This window comes from Microcebus murinus, chromosome 9, assembly GCF_040939455.1.
Source record: "Microcebus murinus isolate Inina chromosome 9, M.murinus_Inina_mat1.0, whole genome shotgun sequence".
Classification (NCBI taxonomy): Eukaryota; Metazoa; Chordata; class Mammalia; order Primates; family Cheirogaleidae; genus Microcebus; species Microcebus murinus.
Genome location: NC_134112.1, coordinates 38,550,468 through 38,566,678, shown reverse-complemented (window position 1 = coordinate 38,566,678; position 16,211 = coordinate 38,550,468). Strand labels below are relative to the sequence as shown.

The 16,211-nt window shown below is 35.1% G+C and overlaps 1 protein-coding gene across 1 annotated transcript in view; it reads right to left on the bottom strand.

Moving 5' to 3' along the window:
• The window catches only part of THSD7A (thrombospondin type 1 domain containing 7A), a 415,402-nt gene that overhangs the window by 59,607 nt on the left and 339,584 nt on the right, over nucleotides 1-16,211 (bottom strand). Inside the window, exons 10-12 of the mRNA XM_012757099.3 lie at nucleotides 15,479-15,611; nucleotides 14,119-14,222; nucleotides 440-634 (exon numbers count right to left, since the gene is read on the bottom strand). Coding sequence (XP_012612553.2) covers nucleotides 440-634; nucleotides 14,119-14,222; nucleotides 15,479-15,611 — 432 coding nt within the window. The remainder of the gene's footprint in view (nucleotides 1-439; nucleotides 635-14,118; nucleotides 14,223-15,478; nucleotides 15,612-16,211) is intronic.

Below are 16,211 nucleotides of genomic sequence, written 5' to 3'. Positions count from 1 at the left end.
CTTTTGAAACACAGCTTCCAGATACAGAATTAATGTTATATTTCTCCTTCTAGGAGATGAAGGATAATCTGAGGCTCAGACAGTGAGGACGGGTTAAGTAAATGAAATGGCAACTTTTTCTCTTGTTCCCCCAAATCTTTGCTCCAAGTGCTTTACAGTCTGTAGGCAGTCCACTAAAGGAACATGTTTAAGCCAAAAAATAATCTACTGTGTATTGTATAGGGGGTTGGATTGAATCCTCAAGAATGCTTTTTCTTTCTACTAAAAGTACATGATGCTTTTATCACTGCCAACTTATGTTGAAATACACATCCGAAGCCACTGACATATTACGTATAAAGTATAGCAACAATAAGGCATATCCCTGCATTTTTCAAATACATTGTCAGAACTCTATCTGTCTGACTTGTGTTGGCCTTGGCATCCCAATTATTCTTACCAACAATAGTGCGCTTTCTGGTCCTAACTGCACCACAGTCTCCATTGCATGAAGAAAACTTGGACCAGCTGGTCAACTGACAGTCATCTTGGCAGGGGATCTGGCAGGCTTGGGTAAGCGCTGGCACAGGGCCAGCATACTGGAGGCACTCATGGATGCCAGCCTGGCCTCCATCTTGCTTGCGACAAGTAATGGCTAAAAGAAAAGCATAAGGCTGTTTATAACAAATCCAAAGGTCTAAATACTCTATAACTTCGAATTTTACCTAGCATTTGCTCAGGTAGTCAGAGAGATCCTCTTCTAATTCCTTATTTACAGTAGAAATCTGATAGGAATGTTTCTAATTAAATCCCAGTAGATATTAAATTGGTCTTATAAGTTTTTTTAATAACATAATCTTCAGTATTTTTGTGGCAAGGAAAAGTGCACATATACACACACATGCACAGTTAGTAAGATTTTTACATGTATTAAGGATTTCGATTCATGCCATATGTGGGATATATTTAGAAATGAAGTTTTAAGGAGAAAAATAAATCATACATGGGTTCTGATAACAGTTTATATTGAATACAGGATATTCATAAAGGCACTAGGAGATGTTAGGTACCTCTAATGTTGTTTTAAATCATTGGACACTCTAGAATTTCTATATAGAAGGGTTTAGAGGCAGTAAATTGGTTGTTAGGTTGGGATGGGGAGGGATGCTTATGGAACTTGTCTTGAAACTACCTTGGCACAGTGAGCATGTTTTTTGGTTGTTCTTATTACATTGGAAGTTTATTGGGATGGCTTTGGAATGGTTAATGGATGGGGCAGTGTCTAAGTCTTTTACCTCCTCTTTCTACAAATTCTTCACATGCAAACATTAACCTTGAATTTAAAAATGAAAAAGGAAATATTTACTAATCTTATCATATTATAATTAACATTTCCTTAATCACACATGAACTGTAAAATTATAATCAAAGAATTTCAATTCATATTTATTATTTCTCCCAAGATGTTGTTCTACCAAATCATTTAAAACAATAAATAATTTTATTACTTATTAAACATAGAAAAATTGCTTTAAGGTAACAGGTCTTAAAGAGAAAAGAGCAAATGTGTTTAAAGTCTCCTTTTTCCTTCTGCCATTTTCCCCCATTAGTTTTAAAAATAATTCATTTATTAATTGAGGAAGCAGTTGAAACATTTAAACTTTAATCCTAAAGTTAAGTCTTCATTAGGTTACCTTAAATGGCCTCACTCAGATTGCCTTACATGGCTTTTTCAGGTTTAGTGTCTGGGCTGAAACAGCTGCTGATCTCCGCCCTGCTCAGGATTCCATCATCATGCAATCGAGCTGACGGAGCCTGACAATTTTTACCTTAGATTACTGTGAGGGCACAGAGGGTCTCAGGTTAGACAACACTCCCTGGATCTGTGCACTAAAACCTAACGCCCATCAGCGCAGGGCTGTGTAATGGGGTGTGTAAAACGACATAACTAACGACTTCAGAAAGCAAAGACTTTCTCTGTGTAGTTGAACGCAACTTGACACAACCGCTTCAGGAATAGTTACACAAAAGGTTAGTCTTAATTGTTCAATATGATAAGTACTCCCATTTTTCTTAGCTATGTGTTTTTTCCTTTAGTACACATAACTTTGGAAGTGCCGATTTGTATGGAAAAAGCAGGGCCACCTGAATTTTAAAAGTATGAAAACCTGGCAGGTTGGACAGCAGTGGCTTTGATGAAGATTAAATGACAGAAAAAAAACACAAAGTGTCCCAAAGAGAATTTTATCACCTGCAGGAGTCGTCTGGAGCTCTGTGTTTATCATAACTGTCTAAGGTTGTGGTTCTCATGTCTGGTTGCAGGTCATAGACACCTGGGTAGCTTTTGGAACATACCTATGCCCTCGCTAAACTCAAATGTTCTTATTTCCTTGGTTAGGGTTAGGGTCCTGCACGTTAGTATCTTTTTTAAGCTCTCTGATAATTCAAATATGTAGGCTGTATGAGAACCGCTGCTTTAGTAGGTCATATATTTTTAGTAGCATCAGAAACACCTGGAATGCTATTGAACTTGAAGGTTACTGGACCCATCCATAATGAGATCTCTATTATGCAAGGAATATGCAAGTTTTTCAAGCTGTTCAGGTGATCCTTATGCACATTCAAGTTTGAGAACCACTAGCTTGAGTATTCAAGGAACAGGGAAGGTTCTAGCAGACACTTGTGGCTAAGACAGAAAGTCCTTTCATACCCAGTCACCCTGGCACCATGAGAAGCTTTGGAAATAATGAATGAACATGTAGGTATGAACTAAAAGAGCTCCAAACTTGGAGTTCAAAGAGGGACATAATAGAGGCTTGTCTAGGGAATAGATAAAGAATGAGCATCCATATAGTTTGGAGGATCATCATTTGTAGCATCGTATAGGAGGAATCCTCATGATGCAGGACTAATAAGCTGATGTGATTTTGCAGTTCTTTCTATACCTGCCATTTGGAAACAGGATTGGCCCGTTAAACACTTTGAATTTAGCAAACGCTGATGGTTCTTGGGCAAAGTTGCTCCAAGGGTGTTCATAAGGAAGGATTGATAAAGAGAAAGATATTAGACTTTTTTACTAATCAGGATACATAAGGTCCTTGAGAATAATTAATTAGGAAATTAAGAGATTTGAACATATTAGAATCCTAAACTGTGAAGAGGGTTACACTGTTTATAACTAAAAGAACATTAAAAGTTATGAAACCACATTTTGATTCTTTTAAATAAGACTACTTTTACCTAGTCACCCAATTTAGTTTCCTGAACCAGATACTTGAATATGAATCTTTTGAGAAATTAAGTGAAATTGCCATTAAGTGTCTTTCTTACAAACTTTACTTCAGAATCATTGCAACTATCATACCCTTAAGTGATACCAAAACAAAACAAAACAAAAATAAAATAAAATAATACTACCAACATAATTCTAGAAACAAGTTAATGTATAATGTGCAAATCTACACTAGTCACATAAACCATAATCCCTTTCCCCCATATATATGCACTACATAAAATCTTAAGTGGTTTAGCTAGTTGAAAAGAAAACAAAGGTGTAAAATTCCCCTAACTATTCTTAGAACCCAACTCAGCACTCTACTCCCCTTATCTGAGATTTTTAGACAGTGTACTTTTGGGAAGAATTACTCATACAATGTTATCCAAACAAGTAGCAACAGCACCATTTGTACAATATATTGAAAATTTATCATACATCTCAACTTGTTTGCATTCTGAGTTAGAGGAAACACAACAATTCAAACACAGAAATGCAATCTTGAAATGAACTTCCTGCTATTAGGGTGAGGAAAATATAAATGTTTGGAAAGGAAACCATCTGTTCTCTCAACTTTATAAATCTTAGAAGTCATTTCTAATACACTGAAGACAGGGTGGTTTTAACTGTAGAAACAATGGATCACACTAAGTGTAGTTTCATAGCACACCGGAAAGCTATATATACCCAGACAATTGTATCCGTATTTACAGGTGAAGCATGTATGTCTTATATCTAATGATCATGCAAGTTCTCCTTTGAGCTAAGCCCATGTTAGCAAGATGGGCCAAAAATGATGTTGCCCTATAGATAATTTGCTATGAAACTTTCTTAGTGAGATCATCAAAAGTCAAAATAATTATATTTTAAAGTAAAATTTCATGTTTAATTCTATGTTGATTATATCCATTTAATTCATTTGTAATTTTATTTTATTTAAGGCACAACAACTTTTCTTTAAGTGACACAGGACTGGCTGCTCCCAGAAGGCTGAAAGCCTGGGAGAAGTTGATATGAATAACTTGTGAGTTACATATGAATCAAGTTAAGCAAGCTTAACCTGTAATACTGAGGAAATGCTATAAAGATAAATGAGAAAGACAGTTTCCTCAACAAATAAATACTATGAAAAGGGAGCTAGAACAGTTGTTAGATTACAAGTGACCTAAGAAATACACTAACCGAATGCCATGTGCAGAACTTTTTGAACTCTAATTTGAACAAACTAATTGTACATAGACATTTTTGAGAAAATAGAGGAAAATTTAAAATGGTCAGAATATTAGATGATATGAAAGAATTATTATTAATTTTGTTTGGTGTGATAATAATACTGCTGTTATGTTAAAAATAATCAAATATTTAAGTATGATATATATCTTATCTGGAAGTTGCTTTAAAATACTCCAGCAAAATTATTTTTTAGTGTGTGGAGAGTGACAGATGAACAAGAATAACAACACAGTAAAAACTGTTGAAGCCGATTCAGGGATGACTACATTACCACTACTCAGTATATTAGTCTCTCTGCTTTTATGTGTCTTTGAAACTCCCTATAAATTTAAATAAAAAAGATTAATAAGTAGGATTAGTGGAATCAATTCTATTAATAGACTGTTTTAATGTAAGTTGAGTTTTAAGCTGGAATGCCTTAATGTTAGTTTGCTTCAAAGAGACAAATGATAAAGGTTATGGAATGAAAGGGAATAGATAACACCGGTTGAGGTAAAAGGGCATGGATACATGTGTTATGCATATGTGTTAGGCTATGGATGCAGCTCTGAGGCAAATCTAATGGAATTCTGAATATAATTGCTCATTTTCATTTCCTTAAGGGGGATGAAACTCCCTTATTATTCAGATTGCACAGAAAGGGAGAGTTCTATTGGTTAGTGGATTATCCTTTAGCATGTAAGGTCGTGTTCTCATTTTGTTTGAATAATCAGAGTGAAATAAATTGCTGGATCTAAAATGTGCACACAGAAGTTCATTACAGGAAACAGAATAGGATCAATGCCTTAGTGCAGTGAAAGCTGTTGGATTATATGTAGCAAAGGGTTCAAGGAGCTTTGAGACCTTATTTATTAAATTGAGCGATATTAACATGGTTTATCCCACTGCACTAGTGTCTCGGTAGCATTAGAGATAGAATATGTCCATCTGAATGATCAGATGAGTCATTTTTCCTATACTTTTATGAAAAAATGGCAATAGTGAGGGTGAACCTTATAGAAAGGTGAAAGAAAAAGAATAATGTGAGTCGGAGCTAGTTACCAAGAGACCTAATTGTGCTTAGAAATAAGACCAGACCTATAAATAATGCAAGAGGACTCCAGTTGTTTACTGGGTGGATATAATGATCCTGGAAGAAATTTTCACTGACACGTTTGTCAAATTATACATCCTAATTATGATTTGAGAATATAACCGTGGCACAATGGAAAGAAATGTACTTTTCTTTTTAATTGATCCTAAATAGTTACCAATGATCCCCAGCCTCGCTGATGCTCATAGTATATGTAGAAATCTTAGTATAAGAATTTACCAGGAAATAATAATCAGTTCCCAGTGGAAGAGCTCCGACTGAAGTCAGTAAGATCCCCGTTGGGATCTGGGAAGAGTTAACTGCATTTCAACACATGGAGAATCCATGAACTCTCACAGACACAGCACGGTGCCAAGATTATTTTATGAGCTACTACTTAAAACATAGCAAATGCTAATAAGCATTTTATGACAGGACTCTCAGAGAGATATAAAACAAAATAAAAATCCCCAAATCAACTCAGATACCAATATTCATAGGAAATTGGAGAAAAATATTTTAAAATAGAAATAATTTAGAAGTTTTAAATAATGGATTATATATACACACGAAGATTTCAAAATTTGGGTAGTAATTAATAAATACAATAGCCAAAAGAAGTTTGTAAAAATTATGTCCTTCTCGCTTTTCTACCTAGTGCTTTTTCCACTTCTATTCTTTCTCTATTACAGAACTCTTTCTCTCTCTTTCTCTGAAAATTAACAGATTTATGTGTGCTGCTGAGATAAACTGGCCCAGATATTAGGGGGCTAACTGCAATAATACCTCTAAAATGTAATCTTTAAAAAAAGAAGGATGACAACAACAAGTGGACCATTTTTAAGCAACATAGATTAAACCACTTAATTTAAGAATAAGATTTAAGCATATTTACTCACAAAAAATTACAGCATAAAATGTAGTGAAATAATTATTTCACATTCTAAAAATCATTTAGATTAAATTTTGGTAGGGGGAGAATTAGAACTTTCTTTTTCCGTTTTTAGACTTATTTTTATAATCTTTCTAATCAATAAGTGATGCACAGTGAGGACTCCCAGGGCCAGGTGGGCCCCTCCCATTGAGGCAAATTATTGAAGCTTTTTTTCTTTTTTGTGGTCTGGATTTGAGCATGCATCCAAATTATGTCAGATCTTAGTGACAGGTCGACACTACAATGGATGTTCCTTGGCAAGTAAGAGTGAAGAAGGGCTGGGGGATTAGGATAGACAGGTTGATCTTGGGGATTATTAACCCAAATTCTAGCTAACCTACAAAAAGTATACCTAGCAGGACACAGCATGAAGATTAACATGGAGATTGAGCAAGAGCAAATTTGAAGTCATTTATGTGAAATCTCTCCACCAAATCTCTGCAACTTTTGTATCATGCTCTTGGTATAAAGGTGTCACAGAGTAATAAACACTGGGATAACATATACACATTTACTTGGCAGTGATGACATTGCTTCTTAGCACAGCAACATAGAAAAAAAATAAGAAAATTCAGGATCAGACAAGATCAGGCATATTTGGGGTAGTAAAAACTCAAGCAAATCAGTAATAAAAATAAACCCCACTTCATTAAAAAGTGGGCAAAAGACATGAACAGAAGCTTTTCAAAAGAAGATAACAAATGGCCAATAAACATTTGAAAAAATGCTCAATGTCACTAATCATCAGGGAAACGCAAATTAAAACCACAATGAGATATCACGTTACCCCTGTTAGAATGGCTTTTATTAAAAAGTCCAAAAATAATAGGTGCTGGCAGGGATGCAGAGAGAAAGAAAAGCTTATATACTGTTGATGGGACTGAAAATTATTACAGCCTCTATGGAAAACAGTATTCCTCAAAAAACTCAAAGTAGACCTACCATTCAATCCAGCAATACCACTACTGGCTATTTACCGAAAGGAAAATATGTCATTTTATCAAAAAGACACTTGTACTCGAATGTTTATTGCAATACATTTCACAATTGCAAAGATGTGGAATCAACCCAAGTGCCCATCAATTCATGAGTGGATTAACAAAATGTGGTATATGTATACCATGGAGTATTACTCAGCCATAAAAAGGATGAGTTAATGTCTTTTGTAACAATTTGGATGGAACTGGAGACCATTATCCAAAGTAAAGTATCTAAAGAATGGAGAAAGAAACACCACATGTCCTCACTATTAAGTTAGAACTAACTGATGTGCATACATGTGCACAAAGGGAAGTAAAACCCAGTGGAAATCAAGCAGGTAGGAGGGAGGAAGAAGGGGATGGGCAAAAACCTACTGAATAGGTACAATGAACACTATCTGAGTAATGGGCACACTTGTAGCCCTGACTCAAGCATTATAGAAGCAATCCATGTAACCAACCAAAAACATTTGTACCCATGTAATATTTTGAAATAAAAAAATAAGCAAATCATCCAAAATTGTCACTATTAAGAGCCACATATTTTATTTCTAATGCAAATGTAATGATAATTCTATCTATAGCTATTATGGCTGGGTCAATGATACAGTCACTGACCAAAAAATAATTCAGTCTTTTAAATAGCTTCTGAACTATAGAAATGTGAACAGGGAGAAAAAGACAGTAGAAGTTACAGTTTTATTAAAATTGTATTTATTAGTGACTTGGATAGTATGAAGCAAATATAGGCTGTCCATTCACTGAAAAGTTAAATAGAATGTGAACATATTTCACGTTATTTGCATTTCTCTTTATTAAGAATATTATAGGAAAGATGCTGATTTCAAAGGCCCTTTAAAATTTCCATATGAGATTTAAGAATCATTCAAGTTTTAAAGTTACCAAATTCTGTCAATTCCTCCTTTAAAAGCTTTTTCTCCTCTCTCTTTTTAGTTCCATTCTCAATACCCAAAGCCTTGCTAAAATCTTTCACTACTTCTCATTTTCAATTTAAAAAAATCCATCCTTGTCCCCTGCCTCTAACTCACTTACAGGAATCCTAGGCAAGGCAAACTGGTCAACATGCTGTTCCCATACATAAAGATTTTACTTCTTGCTTTTCCACACAAGCCATCCTAAATTTAAATGTCATTTCTCTTTCACTATGCACATTAGTTTATTCCTCTTTTTTCCAATTCTTTAATGGTTACTGTGTGTATATATACATACAACTAATGTATTATTAATATGCCTTGAAACTCAAACCATGTGCGCTTGTAGTATATTTCCTACCACCATAAATTAACTGAAACTATTTGTTAGACAGTCTTTATTTTCTCAGCAGGCTGGGATTAATACCATGACAACAATACAAAATATGTAGCATGCATTCAATAAAGATTTATTTTATGAAAGGATGAATTATATTGAATGATCAGTAAGTTTGAATGGGCTTTGAGGGAATAGAGTTATCCTGTTTTCACAGCTTTCTGGAAAAGCTTAATATTAAAAACTTAAATAGCTTTGTACACTAAGAAATTTTATTTAACAACACTAATTCTTTACTATTTGTATATGCTGAGTTGCATCTCCCTAAAATTCATATGTTTAAATCCTAATCCCTATGTAATGGCGGTATTTTAAAATATAGCCTTCAGTAGGTATTAAATAATTAGGTTTAGATGAGGTCCAGAGGGTGGGCTCTCATGATGGGATTAGTGACCTTATGAGACCAGAGGGCTTCTCTCTCTCTCTTTCTCTCTCTCTCCTTCTCTCGTGCTTTCTCTCTCTGCCATGTAAAGGCATAAAGAGAAGACGGTTGACTGCAAGTTAAGAAGCAAGGAAGCAGTCTTTACTCTGGAACCAAATTGTCTGGCACCTTGAACTTGGACTTCATAGCTTTTAGAATTGTAAGAAATAAATTTCCATTGTTTAGGCCACTTAGTCTATGGTATGTTGTTATAGCGGCCTGAGAAAACTAATACAACTATTAACACAAAGAGATAGCTGTGGCTATGTTCCAATAAAACATTAATTATAAAAAAAACAAACAAACAAATAAAAACAAAAACAAAAACCAAGCTGTGGGCTGAATTTGGCTCAAAGGCCACAGTTACCTGACTCCTGATATAGACAGATATTTTGCTAAAAGCCATGTAATAAATATTCCTATCTTTAGAATCATAGAGTGGTAAAGTTAGCTATCTTGTATTTTACTTCACATATTATGCAAGTGAGTATGCAAGTAAGAACATAATAATTTAAAGCTAATAACATTTAAGTTAAATTGTTTAAATTAAAAAATGCTTGAAGAGTCTACAAATTCAAATGTTTGTAGAGAAAAAGAAATCTATTAATGGTAAAATATAATCATGTTTACTACTATATATAATTTGGGGTATATCTTAGAGACCTTAGCTATTCCTGTGGCTTCAGCAAATCACTTAATGGAAATGTTATCCAAATTTCCATCTGCCATCCTAAGCTATCTCTACAGCTACTTTTCTACATTTCCAATATATTACTGGATATTTTCACTTGGCTAACCCTGTCATGGCCCCAAATGTAAAGTATATAATGTACACTTTCCAAAATTAGCCCTACTTTTAGGCCTAAGAATTTTCATCAATAAAACTATTCTTAAGCTAAAAATGTTAGAATTAAGGAATCATATGATCATTTTGATTCTTTTATTTCTATCATTCCCTTCTATTATCTGCCACTAAGTTATAAAAATGTTTTCTTCATGATGCATACCAAATCCATTTATTTTTGCCTATTTTCACCACTGCAGTTTCTATTATTTTACCCTTGCATTTCGACAGCAGCGTACTAGCTAGCATTCAGGCCCATGTGTCTTATCTTTCTAATTTATTCTGTACACACTGACAGATAAAACACTACTTTCATCGGGTCCTTGCTCACACCACTTATCGAACAAGGTCTAAAATACTGATCCTGACATTTATAGCCTACCACAAAATCACTCCAGGCTCCCGCTCACATCTTCAGAGCTTCAATCTACCCACTTTCCTGTGAACACATTTAATGTTTTTGTTTTTCTTACCTCAAACACTTAGCTTGTAGAATTGATCTTACTTTGTCTTCTTTTCTTCTTTTTACTTCTTCTAATATTATGGAACAAGTCAAGTCCCAGCTCTGTAGCATCAAATGATTGGTTTTGCAATTGACCATTTCTAGTCTTTAACTCCTACTTGATGGGTGACATTACCAGTGATCTCATTTCCCTAACAAATATAAGCTCTCTGCTCTGAGTGTCTTTATCCTTTCCTAACACTCATTTTTTTTTTTTTCTGTACAATCTTCTGAATGCAATCCCGTTTGAAGGAGCAATTGGAATTAGAAAGTCTGATGTAATGGAAAGGATAGGGAGTACCTTCTTTATAGTCTTTGCTGATTGATTTGATGCCTACTACACAATTATTTTAATCATTAAAAAAGCACAAGTTTCATTTTTTACATGTTTTTGTTTTCTTTTCTTTTTTAAATCTCTGATTATCTAGAGACAAAGATGAAAATAGCAAGAATTTGGCAGGTTAATAATGCAGAGTTCTGAAAATAGCCATGACTGTCAAAGAAAAAAAATTTGCCTTCTTGCCATTAGCAAGAAGTAAAACTTCTATACTTTTAATTCTCCCCATTTCATTTTATGTAGAAATAAAGGCTCTAAGAAGAAGAAACTGTTCATCTACTGGGGCAACAAAGAAAAGATTGTTTTCATATGGAAGTTAAAGATGTTTTTCTGAATATATTTATGCAGAAACCGACTTGTTATTATGCAACTTTTTCTTCCAAGATATCCTAAAAGTGGACAAGATTGCTGAGATACAGTATCTGACAAGTATACTAAGATTGGAAAACACTAAGTACAGGTAGAGAAAAAGGCATCAGTAATAGGAAAACAAGGAAGGAACAGAAAGGCAGGAGAAAGTAGCACTGAGGAAGGCAAAGACCCTTCTTCACAGATGGAATGGGTGACAGTATTAGATACTACAAAGCAGTCACTAGGATGAGGAATGAACAGAGGTTTTCAGATTTTGAAATGAAAAGGTCACTGGTAATCACAGAAAGAATGGTTTCTGTACAGATTGTATGCCAAAAAACAAATGGCCCATGTTAATATTGCTGTTTTCATGCCTACTACGATATATACATACATGTAAATTCACTGGGGCTATGAGCGAACAGGAAGAGGGAAGGAATTAACATTTAATGAAGACAATACACACCAAGTGCTGGCTGTAAGGTTTTTGTGTTCTCAGCCTTAAAGGGAGGAGGAAATGAATCATCCAAGGTTGTGCAAGTAACAGAGTTTGGAACTGAAAATGTTTTCATACTTGTGCTGCTTCTGCCATATCCTATATGTCTTCCAGTGGTGTTTTATAAAAGTATGTCTTTCATCTGTTTTACCTAATTTTATCTTACACTTTGCTCTCTGGATATATTTTGAGCATAAATTATAGTTATGAAAATTGGAATAATCCTTGAAGATCATTCGGACCAAACTTCTCTCTTTGGTTTTTGTCTAAATAAACTGAGACCTACAAAGGGAAAGGGATGAGTAAAACTCACACTGTATTAGTGAAAGAACTGGGACTAAAACAGGTTTCCTGATTGCCAAACTCATGCTCATTTTCATTGCAAATTCTATATAGGAGCCAGAAAGTACAGAAATGTATGCTTGATTCAAGAAAGAATTAGCAGACCATGAAAAGAAGATCTCAAATCACTCAATTTCTCTAAGAATGATTTGAAATGGGGAGAATGACTTTCAATTCTATATACCTAGTCCCTATAATTGTAAAGGGAGCCAGAGTTATTTTTTTATTCATAGTTGATGGTGGGAGAATTATGGAAATAAAATAAACCCTAAAAATCACTAAGTAGTTATTATTTGTAAGTGAAATCTTATGTTTCAAATTAAGACTTCTAAAATAAAGATTATGAAAATAGAGGATTTTTTTAAATAAAAAAACAAGCACATTTTCTCAAAATAGAAAAGCAATTTTTTCACTATAAGGAAAATGGGGTCTCAGATCAAATCATCAAAAATTGTACTTCTGCTCCATATGTTCAAACTTTTATCATCGTGAAATACGTAACTACAAATTTGGGTGAAAAATGTATCTTTATGGCCGGGCGCGGTGGCTCACGCCTGTAATCCTAGCTCTCTGGGAGGCCGAGGCGGGCGGATTGCTCAAGGTCAGGAGTTCAAAACCAGCCTGAGCAAGAGCGAGACCCCGTCTCTACTATAAAGAGAAAGAAATTAATTGGCCAACTGATATATATATAAAAAATTAGCCGGGCATGGTGGCACATGCCTGTAGTCCCAGCTACTCGGGAGGCTGAGGCAGAAGGATCGCTGGAGCCCAGGAGTTTGAGGTTGCTGTGAGCTAGGCTGACGCCACGGCACTCACTCTAGCCTGGGCAACAAAGCGAGACTCTGTCTCAAAAAAAAAAAAAAAAAAAAAAAAAAAAAAAAAAAAAATGTATCTTTATGTATTAAAGAAAGGTGGTTGCATATTCAATTACATATTAAGCTATATTTTAAGTATAGAGCTGGAACTATATGCTAAAGATAAATATGAGTAAAAAGAATCATGTACTGCTTTAAAGATTGAGTTTAGTAACTATATAAACAATATATTTCAAAGCTTGGGATTTATGTATTCCTATAATATCTAGTAAATAATTATGGCAAGCTTGAAACATCCCCATCACCCATTTTTGCAAGATTTCATGTTATTTAGTGGTGCAGACAGATTGCAGTTCACATATTACAGATTTTGAGTAAATAAATCTGCTGTTTAAAAATCAAAACTGAATATGAACAGAATTTGTAGATAGCCATGACAGTGTTTGGAATGTCATTGCAGAGAACTTCTGGGAAAGTTAACTAGTTATATGACATTGTATGCATACATGTAGACAAGCAGGTACAAATCTTATTGATTGTTAAGGTGGCAGCAAAAGTATTACAGAATACCTTGATTTAAAACGGAACAAAAAGGCCGGGTATGGTGGCTCATGCCTGTAATCGTAGTACTTTGGGAGGCTGAGTTGGGAAGATCACTTGAGGCCAGGAGTTCAACACCAGCCTGAGCAAGAGCAAGACCCTGTCTCTACAAAAAATAGAAAAATCAGCGGGCCCTGGTGATGTATGCCTATAGTCCCAGCTACTTGGGAGGCTGAGCCAGGAGGTCTGTTTGAGTCAGGAGTTTGAGGTTGCAGTGAGTTATGATGAATTCACTGCATTCTAGGGCAACAGAGCAAGACCCAGTCGCAGAACCAAAATAAAACAAACACATAAATAAATAAGTAGGAACAAAAATCAAGCTTCAGTGTACCATCCATGTCATAACTGAAAGCTTGGTCTAATTTTCTTCCATTTATAACTGAGAGAAAAATTCAGGAGTTATGAGCTAATGCCAAAGAACAACAGACACAATTTAAAAAGATAAGTTGATAATTTTCTGTGTTATGATGTTTTGTAGAATGGGTCATAGGAGATTCATATCCACTCTGCTCTAATTTGCGAAGCAGGGCATCAAAGTGACAAACATATCAAGATGGTGGTTAAACCTAGTGATGTTGGAGAAATGAAGTGTGCAATGGGGCCTCCCACCTCTTGCCTGTCGTCCAGGCCCACAGCCTTCTTGTGCTCCAGGGCTGTCTTGTTGCACGCTCCAAGGAACTAATTGGCATCTGCGCCATTTGTGAGTCTTCCATCTATAAGAAAAGAACAGAAGCCCAGTAGAGAGGAAGCAAAAATGTCAGGCAATTCATGGAGATATAGCAGCATGAAAACAGGACTTTGACTACTGCAAACAGGAATTGATTTAACAATGCTCAGTCCTATCTAAATTTAATTTAGAGCTCCATCAAGGTATTAGAAGAAGCAGCATTAAATGTAAAAGTACTTTCTTTGGCAGTGAAAACACAAGTACAATGTTGTCAAGTTCTACGAAGCTCCACAGAGAACATTTGGTTTTTTAAATGACTGGGACTGTTCAGAGATGTGCCAGATAGCACCAAAAGTGATGCATTCTATTTAAATAAGGTGTTTTTATTTTTATTCAAGTTTTGAAACCGTATTCAAGTCAGGATTCTTTTGTATAGTGCTCTTTTGATTAGCATTGTAGGAGCAATTCAGCAATTGCAATTATAATATGCTTTACAAAAACAAATTCCAAAAGCAAATAAGTTTGGGCTAATAGTTGTCAATATTCATGGTGTAACATGCAATTATACTATCTGTCATTTCAGAATTAAAAACTGATGTGTTAAGATGGCAAATTTGCCATCTATTTCATCTTAAATTAATATTTTGTGATTATATTTTTCATTTATTGATGCTATATTTCATTTACTGTCAGGATTGCAATTATATACTATATCAGATTTTGGTTAGATACTTTCTGTCTTAATGGGATGGGGACCAAATTTCTCTAATAAATTATCAAGATGATATATACCTTCAATAACTATAATTTCCTTTGGGGTGATCACAAATGAACAGAACAGATATCTCGCTAGCATCACTGAGCTAGAGATGTCATTTCCTGAGCCAGAATATGAGCATTTATGAGAATTAACAGGTGTTCTTTGGAGCCAGGGGAAAATGCTTAGGCTATTCTCCTAAGTGAAAAAGAATTGCTTCCTAAAGCATATGTGTTTTATAATTATTGATCACTTTCTGCATTTCTTATAGTTTATATCAACATAAGACATTTTCCAAAACTCCTGGAGCTAATACCATAGCTTGGAAATTTACATGGGTATTTGTCTCCTTGGAGATAACTTCAGCAGCAGAGCAGCTCTCCTGAAGAGACAAGAAATGGCAGACACAGCTATAAACATCCCCAACTCCACTGAGCCTGTGGAAGGAACACAGTTGACTTCCTTTCCTCATCCTTTGAAAGAATGTGGACTTGAAGCTTTTGCTGAACGCATTGCTCATGATGCTTTTCCTCTAACCCTGTTACCTGTAGCTTTGGCACACTTGAGGGGCCTCACAGGCTTTCTCTTCATAGAGGGGATCCGTGCAGTCGCGGCCCCCGTTGGCTGGCATTTGAATGATGACCCGATGCCGAGACTGCTTCCTGACTCCGGAGTCCCCTGCAATGAGGCAGGTTTTTAACCTCTGTACTTTGCACTGATAAAAGAATCTCCAAATACCAGGCTGTGTGAAGAAATTACATTGCTGCCAGTGACACATGCTTTGACATCCCTGAATGAGAGGTTTCATCTAGTCTAATCATTCACTAAAATCTCCCAAAGACCACTTATATTGAAAACCCAATCAATTTATACTTAAAAATGTGAAGAATGGGGAAAAGTTCCGCAGTCAACCAGGCTTCCTAATGTGCAGTTACAAAGTAATTGCTCTTTTGTATATTTCTTTCCCCATGAGGAATATGACAGATCTAATTAATTTATTTTCCTCTACCTTAAATTTATTTTCATGCTATTTCTCCTAGCCCTGTTTACCACATGGGACTCGTACACACGTAATGAATCTTCTTTAGGAGAATATATCCAATGCTATAATGTGAAATTTTATTTCTTTGTTATTCACTTAATTTGAAATGCATAACTTCTAAGTTATTCCAGTCATTTATTATTCATGTTAAACAGTCTAGGATCTTCAATTCAGGTCACATTCTAAACATCAGAGCTCTAAGCAGTGAAATGAAAGTGGTTTCTTACAGGCAGACT